General features: G+C 34.0%; 2 protein-coding genes across 2 annotated transcripts; both read left to right on the top strand.

The window, feature by feature from the left end:
• The first annotated feature begins 377 nt into the window (after positions 1–377).
• On the top strand, positions 378–8,400 carry LOC111392196 (lysophospholipid acyltransferase 1). Its single transcript, XM_023017473.1, has 8 exons — positions 378–1,072; positions 3,887–3,942; positions 5,219–5,439; positions 5,529–5,937; positions 6,902–6,987; positions 7,692–7,755; positions 7,832–7,944; positions 8,027–8,400. Exons 1-8 carry the CDS (start codon positions 765–767, stop codon positions 8,165–8,167), a joined length of 1,398 nt encoding a protein of 465 aa, XP_022873241.1. The 5' UTR covers positions 378–764; the 3' UTR covers positions 8,168–8,400.
• Positions 8,401–13,782: 5,382 nt separating this feature from the next.
• Positions 13,783–15,622, top strand: LOC111392207 (BAG family molecular chaperone regulator 1-like). The gene is made up of 4 exons (XM_023017492.1): positions 13,783–14,407; positions 14,645–14,901; positions 14,982–15,128; positions 15,226–15,622. The coding sequence occupies exons 1-4, from the start codon at positions 14,152–14,154 to the stop codon at positions 15,349–15,351; spliced, it is 786 nt and encodes a 261-aa protein (XP_022873260.1). The 5' UTR covers positions 13,783–14,151; the 3' UTR covers positions 15,352–15,622.
• The last annotated feature ends 868 nt before the right edge of the window (positions 15,623–16,490 follow it).

Here is a 16,490-nt window from a genome sequence, read left to right as displayed (position 1 = left end):
GAGTCTTGAAGATTTATTGGAAACATAGTCGGGATGTTCTTAATCGGAGGCTGCTTTGGTCGTGTCTCTCTTTGGCTGAGCTCCACCTTCCATTTCCCTAAGTCTTCTTCGGTTGTGTCTCTCTCTAGACTAGTTCACAGAGAAAGAGAGACAGGATGGGAAGAGAGGGAAAATAGGGGGGAGAAAATAATTAGGATTTTAATTTGATGGATGGGATAGCGTGAGAGTATATAATTGAATTATTATTATTATTATTAAAATATAAAATTGTTACATGATTTTTGCATAAATAAACTTTCAATCTTATTTTTGAAATTCAATCTTTAAACACTTGTGTAGATGTAATTTCCTCTTTTAAATTCTTTACTGCCAGCAAGTTTTAATGTTTTTTTATTTCATTTAAGCCAACACATTCTATCATGGGGCGTGTCATCCAACAGGTACAAATAGAATTTTTCGAAGAACTATAAACTGGTCAAAGCCAAAAGTCTGTTCAGAAAAATTATTTTATTGAATTTTCGATATCATTTTCTCCGCAGAGTTTTTGTCTTTCCCTAGTTCGGTCTGGCTCGAAAATCCTTGTATCCATTGCCATTCTTTCAATCCCTTTGTCATTTTCAATAAATACGTCTAGATTGTTGAGCTATTTATATAAATACATCTAGATTGTTGGGCCATTTATAACCAGTAATAGTAGTAGTTGAACCGCAGACCAGACTCAATACTGATAAATAGTTTACAATCCAATCGGAATCGAATCGAATATGGCGCTGCCGGAGATGGAATCCATGGCGTCGGCGATCGGACTCTCGGTGCCGGTACTCCGATTCTTGCTTTGCTTCGCGGCAACCATCCCGGTTAGTTTATTCCACCGGTTTGTACCAGGTGGACCCGTGGCGCGCCATCTTTATGCCGCCACGACTGGGGCTGTTCTGTCGTATCTGTCATTTGGATTTTCTTCGAATCTTCATTTTCTGGTGCCTATGTTCTTGGGCTACGCCTCGATGGTCCTGTGCCGGAAGTATTGTGGGATAATTACGTTCTTCTTGGCCTTTGGCTACCTCATTGGATGGTATTTGACTTTCTCTATCGCCCTTCTCACAGTTTTCGATCTGTTGTTAAATTAAAGTTTGCCTGAGAATTGTTGTTTTTGTTTGATGGACGTTTGTTTGGTTCTGGAATTCCTTTTGTTCCGACTGTTGGATTTATTTAAGAAGTATGTTTTCTAGCATAAATTGGTGGTTATGGGAAATGCTTATAGATTCTATCTAATTTCGATGATGCAAACGTATTTGGCTTGAATATGCTTCGATCTTCCTTTTGATAAATATAGTTGCACGAATATCTGTTACTTATTAGCGTAACACTTGCAATGTTTAATCTTTCCCTGGTTTTTGGTTCTACTGGGTGCCACAGAATTTGTGCTTGAGTCTTGATTTACATGCTGATGGTGCTAACTTCAACTATAGGAAGATATTACAATGATGGGAGCATTGGATAATTTTTATTGTTGAAACATCAAAAGCTGCAGTTCATGGAATTTTCATTGGAAAATAAGCAGACATAAAACAAGAACAGAACCATCCAATGTAAAACTGAGATATGAACTAGTGCTGAGTTGAAAAATTGATGTACATACCAATGTAAAACACTAAATCCAAAACCACTGCTACAATATGATAACCTTGATCAGCAAATCAACATTCGGCTGTACTATTTTCAACCGAAATGAACTCAAACACTAAAAGGTGTATATGATAATAGACTATTTCTAGGGAGAATTTTTTTTTCCTGATATGTTTTCAATAATTTCAAGGGGAATGTCTATAGGTCCTTTGAGGTCGATTTTGAAATTCTGGAATTTTTTTTGGCACGGATCGGTTTAAGATAGATCAAACTTGTTTTGGATAGCTGAAGATTAAAAAAGAACCTATCTGCTAAAAATCGCATTCTCTTTGGCGTGCAATTACCTGTTGTTGGTGGCATTTAATCATCATATCCAGCCATTAAGCAACTCCCGATTGGATGGTTTTGACTTGCCATATATGCATCACATATTCACATATGCATGATTTGTCACTCTGCCTCCATGTCACGAGTGCATGATCCTTCTCTTCTTGCCACGTCATTGCTGTTGTAGTTTTCATTAGAAAAACTTAAGGCTCCTTATGTCTTTTTGACAATGCTAAGTGCAAGTGCACATCTGAATTGCCGAATACGACCTTTGCGTGCTTGAACAGTGCAGCGCCACCCTTTTGGTGGTTAACATTAGGTATAGCTTCATTAATTAAGGATGCGATCTACTAACATCGAACAAATAGTTTTAAATAACAAATTTTTAACAATTTTTACTTAGCTTTGGATTATATTAGTCTGCCTAGATTCTCAAGGGGGTTGGATATCTCACTTAAGCCTTCAAGAAATGTCATAAATATTTCACAACATGTACTACCTCATGTTATAGATGATCTTCCAATTCAACAGCTCATTAATTAAGGATGCGATCTACTAACATCGAACAAATAGTTTTAAATAACAAATTTTTAACAATTTTTACTTAGCTTTGGATTATATTAGTCTGCCTAGATTCTCAAGGGGGTTGGATATCTCACTTAAGCCTTCAAGAAATGTCATAAATATTTCACAACATGTACTACCTCATGTTATAGATGATCTTCCAATTCAACAGCTCATTAATTAAGGATGCGATCTACTAACATCGAACAAATAGTTTTAAATAACAAATTTTTAACAATTTTTACTTAGCTTTGGATTATATTAGTCTGCCTAGATTCTCAAGGGGGTTGGATATCTCACTTAAGCCTTCAAGAAATGTCATAAATATTTCACAACATGTACTACCTCATGTTATAGATGATCTTCCAATTCAACAGCTCATTAATTAAGGATGCGATCTACTAACATCGAACAAATAGTTTTAAATAACAAATTTTTAACAATTTTTACTTAGCTTTGGATTATATTAGTCTGCCTAGATTCTCAAGGGGGTTGGATATCTCACTTAAGCCTTCAAGAAATGTCATAAATATTTCACAACATGTACTACCTCATGTTATAGATGATCTTCCAATTCAACAGCTCATTAATTAAGGATGCGATCTACTAACATCCAACAAATAGTTTTAAATAACAAATTTTTAAAAATTTTTACTTAGCTTTGGATTATATTAGTCTGCCTAGATTCTCAAAGTTATTGCCTATATATTTGATGTACACAACCATCAAACAGAAATTACATAATTGTTCGTAATCACACATTTTGGAGATAATAGGATAGTATGCAATAAGTGAAAATTGGACCTTTGCCGTGCTACGATTTCTGACAATTCTATGAATTTGGGATGAGTTACTGAAAAAATCATCCAGCAATCATTTGACAGTTGCATGTGGTTTATCATGTTTTCTGGGATTTGGTTTTGTTGATAACAAACATTTTAATTTGCTGAGAGACATTTTTCATGAATGTTTTGTATGTTTATTTTGTATGGTCGATGCCTTTGTTTTATTTATTGTGGACATATCATAATAGGATAGTATGCAATAAGTGAAAATTGGACCTTTGCCGTGCTACGATTTCTGACAATTCTATGAATTTGGGAAGAGTTACTGAAAAAATCATCCAGCAATCATTTGACAGTTGCATGTGGTTTATCATGTTTTCTGGGATTTGGTTTTGTTGATAACAAACATTTTAATTTGCTGAGAGACATTTTTCATGAATGTTTTGTATGTTTATTTTGTATGGTCGATGCCTTTGTTTTATTTATTGTGGACATATCATAAATAGGAGACACGATGACGTATTTGAAGTCTATGCCATTTAAAACTAATTTCTGAACTGTTTGCTGTTGGAATACACATGTAGTCATGTATACTACATGAGTGGCGATGCATGGAAGGAAGGAGGAATTGATGCTACAGGTTAGCACCATCTCAGTCACTACTATTACTTTGGTTTCTTCATTTGATTGGCAAGTATTTTATCATTATTCAATGACACATATATATTTTTGTGGATTATTCTTTTAAGCCATGGTGACACAGCACGAAGAGAGATTTAAGCATTAGTTCTCTAAAATATATATGCTACCATATATTCTTTTCAAGTAATTTGATAAAGGATTTTCGGAAGAATTGACATTTTTCCCTGCCTTTCATAGAGTTTGAAATCCCTGTCCAAGCTGATACTAATGTACGTATGTACTACTTGCATGGGTCTACATAAAGCTAGTCCAGTCCAAATTTGTTCCTTATAAATGTGCAAAAGTAAAATTAAGGGCTGCTAGTCTGCTACCGCTATATATATGTATTTATATCTATATATGATGCACAAATGTCTTTATCTTAAAATGTCTTCCTCCTTTCCTTTGTTCTTTATACCTTAAATAATAATGGCAGAAGAGCACACATGTCCCTTAATTTTCTTTTACTAATTTCTAAAAGTTCAGACACACACCAGGTGTACAAGCATATAACTGCTCGTGTTAGATATGATAGGATCCAACTATTCACAAGAGTAGACTAGGCCTCTTTTTGTTATTGGAGGCAACAGATTTACCTTTTTGCTATATTTGGTATTATTGTCCTGAGCAAAACAGGAATTGAAGATAAGATATTTAAGAAACCTCAGAAGCTCGACATCAATTGTCTATGAGTACGCATCTCATTTTCACAGCAGTACTGCAACATTTTAATACTCTTCTTTGCCTGATACTACTGTAAATATTAATTTATCCACATTTTCTTTAGCGACTCACCTTTTTGTGATAAATTATGTTCAGCGTTGAAAATATTTAGAGCGCCTTGGTGTGATTGAGTTTTCTAAAATCAATATTTTGAAACTGACTAAATTAAGATTGCATGCTTATTTGTTATTTGGAGCGTGCGTCCTGCATGCATGTCCATTATGGTAGATGTCCAATGAGCAACTTGGATATTTAAAATGCATTACATCTAGCTTGGATAACTTTTATTATGTCAGAAAATATGAAATATTTTATTTTATTTTATTTTTTTGAAGTCTTGAATAGCTTAAAGATTTGTTGACTTGTCAGCATGTTATTATTGAAAGAATACTACATTAAAATTCCATTTTGTTTTGCTTTCACCGATACTGGTTGAATTAATTGTGTGAAAATTTCCTTTATTTTGTTGATACTGGCAATTGTTTCATGATTTTGGTTTTCTCAACTCACAGGAGCCCTGATGGTGATAACTCTGAAAATCATTTCATGCGTCATTAATTATAATGATGGATTACTGAAAGAGGAAGATCTACTGGAGGTGCAAAAGAAAAACCGCTTGCTCAAGTTGCCATCATCAATTGAGTATTTAGGTTACTGTCTCTGTTGTGGAAGTCACTTTGCTGGTCCAGTGTATGAAATGAAAGATTATCTTGAATGGACTGAGAGGAAAGGGGTATGTTATTTATGTTCTTGTATTATGCTTCTACCCTTGCTTTTTTCGTTTCCATTAAGTAGAGGCTGCTCGAATATTATCTTCTGCAGAATTGGAAACCTACAGAAAAGGGTTCGTCCCCCTCTCCATATTGGCCAACTTTCAGGGCTGTTCTCCAAGCTGCTATCTGTATGGGCTTGTATCTGTACCTTGTACCACATTATCCACTTTCCCGGTTTACAGAACCAGTGTATCAAGAATGGGGGTTCTGGAAACGTCTGAGTTACCAGTACATGTCTGGCTTTACTGCTCGTTGGAAATATTATTTCATCTGGTCAATCTCAGAAGCTTCTATTATTATTTCTGGCCTGGGATTCAGTGGCTGGACAGATTCGAATCCACCCAAATCACGATGGGACCGTGCAAAGAATGTTGATATAGTAGGTGTTGAGCTGGCTACGAGTTCCGTGCAGTTGCCACTTGTATGGAATATTCAAGTCAGCACTTGGCTTAGACACTGTGAGTTCACGTTTTCTCTAGAATTTCATGTTCTTTTGGCTAACTGTGTTTGTAAAGGTAACCTATAAGCTCATTGGTGACAATTGGACACATTTTGTGAATCAAATGCTACGCTAGAAATTGTACATCACCTGAATAGACAGAGCTTTCTGCAAAAAGAACCTGATTATAGGAAAAATAGAAATAGTCATACCTAAATATCTTATGAAATGATCTATGTTAGATGTTGTATTAGAATATTAATGCATGTGTTCATTTCCATGTACACACGTGCCTATATTTATGTAATCTATCTTTTACACTGTAGTGTATCATTTAAATTTGGATACACACTGATCTACACCCGTTCTTCAAACCCTGCTGATAAGCAAATCTTGATCAAACACATAAAAATTGCTCAAATACTTCAACCTGCACTTGAATTAATGAATCATGTCTATAAGAGTGTCTTCTAGATCTGATTCATTGTCAGGTCAAGTTAATTATTGGGTTTACATTCTCATAGCAGCAGGCCCTTTAAAGATTGTATCGTGAGTTGCTGTGGAGTTAACAATGACCTACCTCACTCAATCTCTAAGATGTCTAATGGTGGTCTCAACAGTGTCAACAACAATAATCTCTTTAACAAACTTATTTTGATTAAGGACCCCACAAGCTAGAGTCTTTTTGTTCAGGTGTAACTCTCCTAGCTCATCCCTTTTCTGCCTGCCTTTTATTCGTGAAAAGAAAATGCATACTTGAGATGCCAAATTATTATGACATTTTTCTTAGTAAATGTTGTAAATAGTTGTGTGATGTCCAATTGAAGGCTTCCAAAACTCTCTGCAACTCGTTTGGGTTTTAGCATCCCTTAATTATAGGAATGTTGCTCATTTACGAGTTACTTAATCTGTACTGGTGAGTCACAATTGATTATTTATATTATGAATTCTATTTCTTATCTAATTAATCTCATTTCATTTAGATGTCTATGAGAGGCTCATTCAGAAGGGGAAGAAACCAGGGTTCTTCCAGTTGCTAGCTACCCAAACCGTCAGTGCAGTTTGGCATGTAAGTATAAATTCTAGCCTTCTGTCCTGAAAGTTAAACAATGCTGTACTTTGTCAATGTATTAAATGTGTTCTGTTTTTTCTATGTACTATTTTTGTTAATTCTAGTTGGCACGTAATTCTTCTGGAAGTCAACAATTAAATTATTTTCATAATACTATCTATTCTTTTACAGTATATGAATTAAAAATGCTAAAAAATTTACTTGATGTGGTATTAAAAATTAAAGCTGAAAGATAAATTATCATTCATTGATTTTATCATTCATTGATTTGCCATGCGAAACTCTCGTTCACGGGCTTGCGTATCATGTATATATGACTCTCCCATTGTTTATCCTTGATATTAGCCCTTTCATTTATAGTCTTTCTGTTTCAGTGTCCAAAACTTCTTGGTTATTTCACATATGCTTGTAATCTTTCTATACGTAATCACCATTATGAATCAATTATCAGAGATCAAAGAAGGTAATATACTATATTCTTTCACATTCATGCCTTTAAGCATGCTAATATCTTTGTTACTCCTCTAGTTATATAATGGCTCCTGTTTCATGTAAATATATTTATCATTTGATTGCAAGTGTACATCTGAGAGCATATGCACAAAAACAGCACTTTTCCTTTTCCTTGCTGATTTCTACAGCTAAATCCATTCAAAATTAGCCATCTGACCACTTGATCAAATTATTTCATAACATCACAGGGATTGTATCCTGGCTACATCATATTCTTCATTCAGTCTGCTGTAATGATTGCTGGTTCAAGAGGTAACAATTACAAATATGTTTAATGAGATGGTTAATTTTAACTGCCTGCCTTCTTAATTGTTTGGTCTATGAACAGTTCTTTACAGATGGCAACAAGCCACCCAATCAAATCTATTTAAGAAGATATTCATATTCGTGAACTTTGCTTACACGCTTTTGGTTCTTAACTACTCTTGCGTGGGTTTCATGGTTAGTCCAGTTGTTAAACATTCATTATTCTCGTTTGCATTAGACGCCCATCACCACTGTTAAGATGCTATTTGGCACGCAGGTATTAAGCCTGCATGAAACCCTAGCTGCATATGGGAGTGTATACTATGTTGGAACCGTTATTCCAATAGCATTGATTCTGCTCGGCAAAATCATTAAGCCAGCAAGGCCGTCCAGAGCTAAAGCTCGGAAAGATCAGTAAGGTAGAAATTGCACCTTTGATATTTATTTTTGAGATTTGGGTTGCCATTCCTAATATATTAAAGTGCTGATTGCTGCTACATTTCTTCGTTTCTTTGTAGTTTGTAAAATTTAATTCAGCAACGAAATTGTTATTTCCCTTTCATCTTTGAATGTAATATGAACGTCGACTTTGTTCAATTTTCCCAAGTCGAAAAACTTGACAATCATTAGTTAACCTTATGATTATCTGGATGCATACTGTGTCAAGAATTCAGACTGTTTGACCATTAGATATTGAGAAGAACTGTAATTTTCTTCATCAAGTTTTTAGTTCTTAAAGACACGAACATGAGCATGCAGTGTTAATAGTATCGTACAGTCGAGCCTACGAATCGTGTGGTAAGCTTGGTATTTGATGTTGAAGCATGGGGAGAAAAAAAAGAAACTGGAAGTGTTTATCACAACTGGGACAAGAATTTAGAGAGAACATTCAATATTAATGAAATATAAATAATCAATTACTTACATTATTGCAAAATGCATCTTTATTTATGCTTTAAATTCCTAGTAAAAAACGAAAATTCAAAATCTCACAACTTAAACAGGATGTACCTAGTCTGGTTCTTATAATCGTGTAAATTTCATTCCGAACCCCACCTCCTTGGACATCTTGGATCATGTGAGTGAATCGAAAATTGAATTTATATTAAATCTCATTATAATCACTTCGTCCATCCTTGAGGTTTGATTCAACTCATTCAAAGGAGTATGTCATGTTAACGTGCCTTTGACGGTCCACATTTTCAAATCAGGCATCAATGACCACATTAAATTATCCAAGTGGTTGAGAATTCATACCTTCGAGGCCTGGCCATGCAATTACTAGGGGATGAGTTTTATTCGGCAAAATTCTGGTGTATTCTTTAATATCTATTCCAAAATTTAGGAAAAAGTGAAGAAATATGCATCAGCTAGAGGCCAAATTGAAAGTACAGTAGCTACAAGTATATGAAACCCTACCTAGAAAGAAAAGTGTGCATAAATGAATGAATGGATGAAGTTGTTTGTCTTGATGAAGGCGGCTGGAAAGCTGTCTTTGCAGCCAAGCCTGAAGGGTATGTATGGTCCACTCCTACGTTTGTTTGCTGATTTACACTACACAATCCATGTGCCTCAGTGCTTGGGACTCCTATTATTGTGTAGTTTTCTCCAGGAATGATCTGATGATGAACTGGCCTCATTCCCCACCTATCATGATTATTTACTACTCAACATGTTTTTATCAAGAAAAGTTGGGGCACTTATTCGCGCCAAATGAACTTTATTTGAAACATTTCGTGGGTGTTATCCAGAGACAAGTTTTTTGCATTCCATTGATATATTGGCATTGATCCCACCCATCTTGATTATTTACTTCCCAACATGTATCATCATGGAAAAGTTGGGTCACGATAGTTGGGGGCAATTAGTGTATTTTTGAACATTCGAGAGTGAAACGGAGGAAAGGGTTGTTATTCGAGGACGAGAGATGCGACTTAAGAGTTTTTCCTAGAGTGCTTTCAAGAAGTGGCTTCAAACCCTACCCGTCTTTGATGATTTACCCTCAAAGTATATGTGTCCTTTACTATTTAACACGTATCATCATGAAAAAGTGAGCATGATTATCATGCCAATGATCTTATTTAAAAGTGTTTCTGAGAGCTAAAACAAGAAACACTTTGTTATTCAAAAAGAACCAATATTGATTCACATGAACTTATATATCACGACCATCGATGCGAAAAGAAAACCAAAAAACTCCATCATTATCAAAAGATAAAAAAATGCATCTCCTACATCCATTTGATTAGGCACGCGATAATGATCCAAAATAACTTGACAAGGCAATTAATGTTGTTGCTTTGAATAATTGAATTGGTTAAAGAGGAAGGCATCAATTCAGGGGAGGAGACATGCATTTGTATATTTGTTCAAAAGATGGTTACTAAACAAAGCAATTCACTTGGGATGTTTGCTTAGAGGGAGTTAACATCAATGTGTATCTGGCAATTTGAACTGACCACTAACTAACTTATAATTTGTCCAGCTTATGACTGGAAGCATTCTGGCAAGCCTGCCTTCTTGCAGAGCACCCCATGTCCTAATCGAAGCGGTCTTAGGGCACATTAGTATATAAAATTAGACAAGATTAAACAATACAATTAATGACATTGTCTTCTTCCTTCCTTCCTTCTATTTTTTTTTTTTTTTTTTTTAAATACCATACATTTAACCTTATCGAATGATATTAGAGTAAAATTAATACGATAAGACTAAGTTTGATATACTCTATTAGATTGTATACTAGGAAGACAATATTCATAAGTTCTTCAACAGAAGGCTACATTACATATTATGTTCTTAAATTGTAGTTCAAAAATAACATTTTCGAAAAGACGTCAAGTTTGACCGTAAAACAACAAAAATTTAATTTATTTTTTTATTTAATAATATTCAATATTGTATAGACCATCATACAAGCGAATAGTGTATTAGAAATCTAAGATAACTAAGCTGAAGGTTCCTGCCAAATTATCAAAGATATCCATCTGTTGGTGTGAGCTTATCTACGAGATTTGAAATTTGTTTGACAATCACAATTACATGTATATTTTATTAACCCTTGAGAAGGCAGACAACTCAAGAAATTTTTAATTATTATCACCTAACTGGGCATGAGATTCTAGTAAACTTTTTTTTTTCTTCGAACCTTTTTTGGGTGGGTTTTTACTTGTCTTGTTGCCTTTAAAATTATTCCCCAATAAATGGATCAATAATGTTGTTTTACGAGGGTAGGGGTTCGAAACCCCTACGGATCCTCACAGTAGGTGGATCCCATGCGGACCCACTTGCATAAAAAATTGCCAAAAACTCCACCTACCCACCCCATGCTGTGAGTGCTTGGTAGGGGTACCCTGTACTCCAAAACTGTAAAATGGATAAGATGGGAATTATGTAAACAATCATTGCTTTTAAAATTTTATCCAAACATATTTGTTTTTTGGTAATGCTGCAATAATATTCTTAAGTACATGAAAGGTCATAGATTATATTATGGACTTAAATAAACAAAAAACCAGAAGCATAAAGAATATTCTTAGCCTCCCTCCATTTAAATTATTTAGACATGTTCAGTAGTGATTATGAGAATTGATTTTTTAATCGTTAGAGAGAAAAGTGGATCCCATCTATGAGTAAAGAAGCAAAAAATAACGGTTGAAATACTAAAATAACGGTCAAAAATTGATTTTTTATGGTGAAAAAGTGCTACCAAACGGATGCTTAGTGTAAACATGATAAAAAAAGTCAAACCCTCTTGCAGTTTGTTTCCCTCATTATGTCAATTTTTTTTAATGTGTCACTTATACTGTACACCCCACAAAATCCATCATATTAATTAAGTAAACATTACAACAACAATAAAAAAATTAAAGTCTTATTTTCAATTAATTCAGAGACCATTACGTGAATCCATTTTCGTTAATCTAAATTATCTATTGTTATAGCGATGGCAAGTAAAATACTATCTATCAAGTGAGTTCTGATATGTCCTTTTATTTTGCCTTCTTTACCTTTCGCATTTTGAAATATAAACATACCACCGAACGTGTCTTCTGAAAACTCAAGAACTTATGTTGCTAGAGGAAATATTTACAAGAACTAAAGATGTTTGTTCTTTCCGACTATTAGAAGGAAAAGCATAAGATCATCAAGGTCGACTTTTGTCCCTGCTCGAAAAATGAATTTAATGATCAAACTCCTTTGTGCCTTTACGCTCGAAGATTGATCCTTGTCCCGCCCGAAGAAACCTTTGTAAATTGGACGTCTATGCTACCTTTCAAGAGGCCTATGGCCCAAAACACATTTATTTATTTAAATTATTTCTTAAACACTACAAAAAGAAAATCAACCCTGCTGTGTGTACAACAGGCTTCATACAGAAGCCTGCTAGAACACACACATAGGGGGTGGGGGTATTTTTTGGCAATTTTTTATTCACGGTGGGTGTCCACGAAATTTTTTCTTTCGATTTAAAACCCACCACAAGTATACGGTTCGTTAACAAGTAGTAAAATGCATTATGAGTCCAAGTATTAATCCCATAAGGATTGAATTAGTTCAAATCAATCTATTGTGACCTTAATAGAAACACAAAAGTAGGATGTATTTATTGTGATTTAACTAAGGGAGATGTGAACTATGATGCAATTATGAGAGAAACTTTTATTAAATGCAAAATGACCTGAATGCAATCTACTATAATTTATAGAATTAATGAGTTACTAATGCACTAGGATCACAAATTCCCAAGCAACACTCGTTCAATACTAAATTATGCAAATTTGACACACATTCCCACAATTGATGAATCAATATTCCTATGTTAATTTATCAATCTCTCTTGAACAATGCCAAACCTATCCCAATATGTGATTCGACTATATCTCTATGACGAATACTAACATACAGGAATGCATTATGATTTCTTGAATATTCAACAATTCACACGAGGCATAGATGTATATTTTTATCCTCTATCGGACCCTATGATAATTTAAACTATGTCGAGCCTATTTTCCTTCTCTCGAATGTATAAAACAGGCCACCAAAATCATATAATTACGTGCACAATAATAATATGAAATTAAAAACGTATAAATCATTTAATTCCGGAACATGTACTTAAATATGTCAAATCTCCAAATCAAAAATCAAAAGTAATATTGCAAGGTTTATCGATCTCCTAGTACATGAAAAATCTAGCCTAACATACTAAAAAGAAGAAAATACAAAAATAGTTGAAGAAACGTCATCATCCGAATCAAGTTTCAATCAAATCTTCAATTGGCGCGATATTTTCCTCTTGTTCTCTCTTCGTTTTCTCCTTCAAAATCTCCCTTTTCTTGTAAAATCGGCGTCCCCTTCGTTCTGGTTGATTTTTCATTTATATAGGACCCTAAAAATCTTGTTTCCATAAGAGTTTTAGCGAAATAAGAAAACTGCGAATATGGCCTCTGAATTGCTCTATGCGACTGCATAGAGCGTCTCTATGAGGTTGTATAGAGTAAGAATTTTCTGAGAATTGATTATCGGTCTACCTCTATGCGACCGCATTGAGGGTAGCATTATGCGGTCCAACTATGGAAAAAGTCAATTTTGGTCCTTGAACTTTCATTCTTCTTCATTTTAGTCCATTTGCAATTCCTTCTTCTACCAATCATCTTGTATCGCGTTCGAGTTCATACTAAGCATATTTGCATTCCCAGGTTGCTTTTTAGTTCAACTTTGAATATTTGCATCCTTAGTCCCTGAATTATTACTTTGCTCAATTTTAGTCCTTTTTCCAGAGAAACACCTACATTGCATGAATTCAACGAGATTAAGTCACAATTTAAATATTTTGCTCGTAATTAAGTCATGTTTGTGATCTAAATAAGTGTGCAAAAACACACTTATTAGTGGGTCTCACACATGACAGTAATCTGGCCAAATTCTGTGGAAAATTTTCGGTACAAATGGCTTAATGCAAAGAAAATATAAAGAAAACCAACCACCCCCAACAAAGGCAAATAAGCTCTTTCTTTATTAACATCCCCTATCTTTCCATTCTTCTTCCCGACTCTTTCTCTGTCTCTCTCTTTATACATTTATATAAATAGATTCTGTAAGTATCGTTATCATAATCCTTTTATGAAACTTCCTTTAAAACCCCTTAAAATGTTCTGAACTGACTCAATATTTAGTTTATTGTGGTTGTTCATTACTTATAGGGATTTGTATGTACACATTCGGACCATATTGTTGTTGTTAGTCTGACATTGTGGCTCAGAATTTTGTTCTTTCTTCATACATGGGTTTGTTCTTAGCTTAGCAGACAAGTAGTTAAATTTATCTTCATCAACTTTTGCAGTCTTTCTCATACATTGCATTGACCATATTGTTTGATCTATATAACAAGAATTGATGTATACAACCATGAACAAAGATAATATTAGCAGAATGAAGACTAAGGCTGCCGGAATTTCTTCGCCGGTGAAATCCACGGCCACCAGTGGTGGTGTTGGTTCTGAGAGGTGGGAGGTTAGGCCTGGAGGAATGTTAGTACAAAGGAGAAGTTCAGATTCTAATCAGAATTCCATTCATGTTCCCAGCATCAAAGTCAAAGTTAAATTCGGCAGATCTTATCATGAAGTCAACATTAATTCTCAAGCAAGTTTTGGTAATTTCTATTCCCAAAATTCGATCCAGTTCGACATTTTGACCCTTGAAACTTTTTTCAGATCAATGCCCTATTCAGTTATTTAAACATTAGTTTGAACATATGCAATTTTTGAGGCCTTTGCATTAGGATTATAAATAATTCCATCAGATGTTGAGTCTGTTTTTCCATAAAATTCAATTTCTTGATCATCTTATTATTATTTTTTTTGTTAATGGATCATGTTTTTAAGTGCAGGTGAATTGAAGAAAATGCTAGCCCGGCCTACCGGACTGGCTTCGCAGAATCAGAAATTGATATACAAGGACCAAGAGAGAGATTCAAAAACTTTTCTTGATGTTGCTGGAGTGAAAGATGGATCAAAGATCATGCTAATCGAAGACGAATTGAGCAAAGAGAGACGACATCTTGAATCGTTAAAAACTGCAAAAATGGAGAAGGCATCAAAAGAAATTGCAGCCATTAGACTTGAAGTCGACAAACTTGCAAAACAGGTGATAATTTTGCCATTTTGTTGTATAATTTGTTTAAAAAGATTTTACTTTTTTCCTGATTTCTTGATTATTTTTTGTAGGTGGCATTAACTGAATTGGAAATTAAATGTGGGAAGAAAGTTGCGGAGACAGTTTTATTGAATTTGATTGAATTGTTGATGACACAACTAATTAAATTAGATGGAATTTCTGCTGATGGAGATATGAAATTGCAGAGACGAATGCAGGTACATGTTTACACTATAAATCAAATCTTTTAATATTCCCATCGAGTTTTCTTGAAAATATTCTAATAATTTTCTTTAATATTTAATGAATTTGAAGGTGAAGAGGGTGCAGAAATACATTGAAACTCTCGATATCCTCAAGATAAGAAATTCTTCCCTTGGCAGTATGGGAAATGAGATGATTCCAGGGCCAGTTGTGGTAACAAAATGGGAGAAATTCTGATTCTGAATTGGACTTGTTCGAGTAAAGATGTGATGAATCAATGTGCGTGGCAAGTTATATTGGACAATGTATAAAAATAAAAAAATCTAAACGTTTGTTCATTATTTTGTTGGGTTCTATATAAAATGGTAATATATGCACATATATCCTTTTTTCTGGTGATCAAAGTTTTGGAATTTCTGTGGTCTGCCCATTTAGAAGTGATGCCCTGCTTTCCCATTTGTATATAGCAACCTATTTAAAGAGAATGTGTTGGGGCCTTGAAGCATTACATATGTGTACTTATAAATTTTTGGAGAAGTTATTACCTTCACCTTCAAATATGCTCAAAAAATCGAAAATGTTTGTGTCAACTTTATCTCAATCATAGTCATTTTTCATAATGATATACTTGATATTTGACAATTTTTCGAGAAGAAAATNAATGTTTGTGTCAACTTTATCTCAATCATAGTCATTTTTCATAATGATATACTTGATATTTGACAATTTTTCGAGAAGAAAATTAGAGTTGAATCCTCAAATCTGACATTTCAAAGTGAGATTTCTAACTTAATCATATATGTGAATCATTAATCCTAGTAAGTGGAAATCGTCAATAACAATGACATATTTATACGCAACTAACCCCGTGAGTTAAAGTTGAAAGTTAAATAAGAAGACAAATTTTAATATGAAAGTCCTATTTACATCTTTGACTCGAAAATGCGCGCTTTTTTCATTTTGGCGAATATTGTTGTATTTTTATTTTAATAACAAAGATATGGTCATTACCTAGTCTCAAGCACGAGATTCCTTGTTGCTTGTGATGATAAAATAAGTAGGTGGCCATTTTAAATAATCTTTGGGCAATAATTAAGTTACTAGTTGCACCAAAATGATGAAAATGACACGTTTGACTTGTGAACACATAAAAAAGTATAATCTTTACTTTATGTTTGCCCGTGACACTCGACAATATTTTTTCATAGTGTTTGGATACATTGCCCTTAGAAAGATGCTTTGATAATTTCATATTTATTATATATTTGCAGCCAAAATTTTCTAAATTTTATTTTGATCATCATCGAACTTCAAAAATTTTCGAGTTGTCAAATTTTTCCAAATAGTTTCATTTGCAACTGAATTATAAATTTTTT

Source organism: Olea europaea, unplaced genomic scaffold (genome assembly GCF_002742605.1).
Source record: "Olea europaea var. sylvestris unplaced genomic scaffold, O_europaea_v1 scaffold901, whole genome shotgun sequence".
NCBI lineage: Eukaryota > Viridiplantae > Streptophyta > Magnoliopsida > Lamiales > Oleaceae > Olea > Olea europaea.
Note: the sequence above shows the minus strand (reverse complement) of the source record. Positions and strands in the feature narration are given on the sequence as shown.

Bases quoted from the DNA above. Each gene is read 5' to 3' on its own strand.
- LOC111392196 (XM_023017473.1), top strand. From the start codon at position 765: ATGGCGCTGCCGGAGATGGAATCCATGGCGTCGGCGATCGGACTCTCG. The intron at 7,756-7,831 runs GTAACAATTACA...GTCTATGAACAG, and splicing joins AATGATTGCTGGTTCAAGAG to TTCTTTACAGATGGCAACAA. The intron at 7,945-8,026 runs GTTAGTCCAGTT...TTTGGCACGCAG, and splicing joins ACTCTTGCGTGGGTTTCATG to GTATTAAGCCTGCATGAAAC.
- LOC111392207 (XM_023017492.1), top strand. From the start codon at position 14,152: ATGTATACAACCATGAACAAAGATAATATTAGCAGAATGAAGACTAAG. The intron at 14,408-14,644 runs GTAATTTCTATT...TTTTAAGTGCAG, and splicing joins TAATTCTCAAGCAAGTTTTG to GTGAATTGAAGAAAATGCTA. The intron at 14,902-14,981 runs GTGATAATTTTG...TATTTTTTGTAG, and splicing joins TCGACAAACTTGCAAAACAG to GTGGCATTAACTGAATTGGA.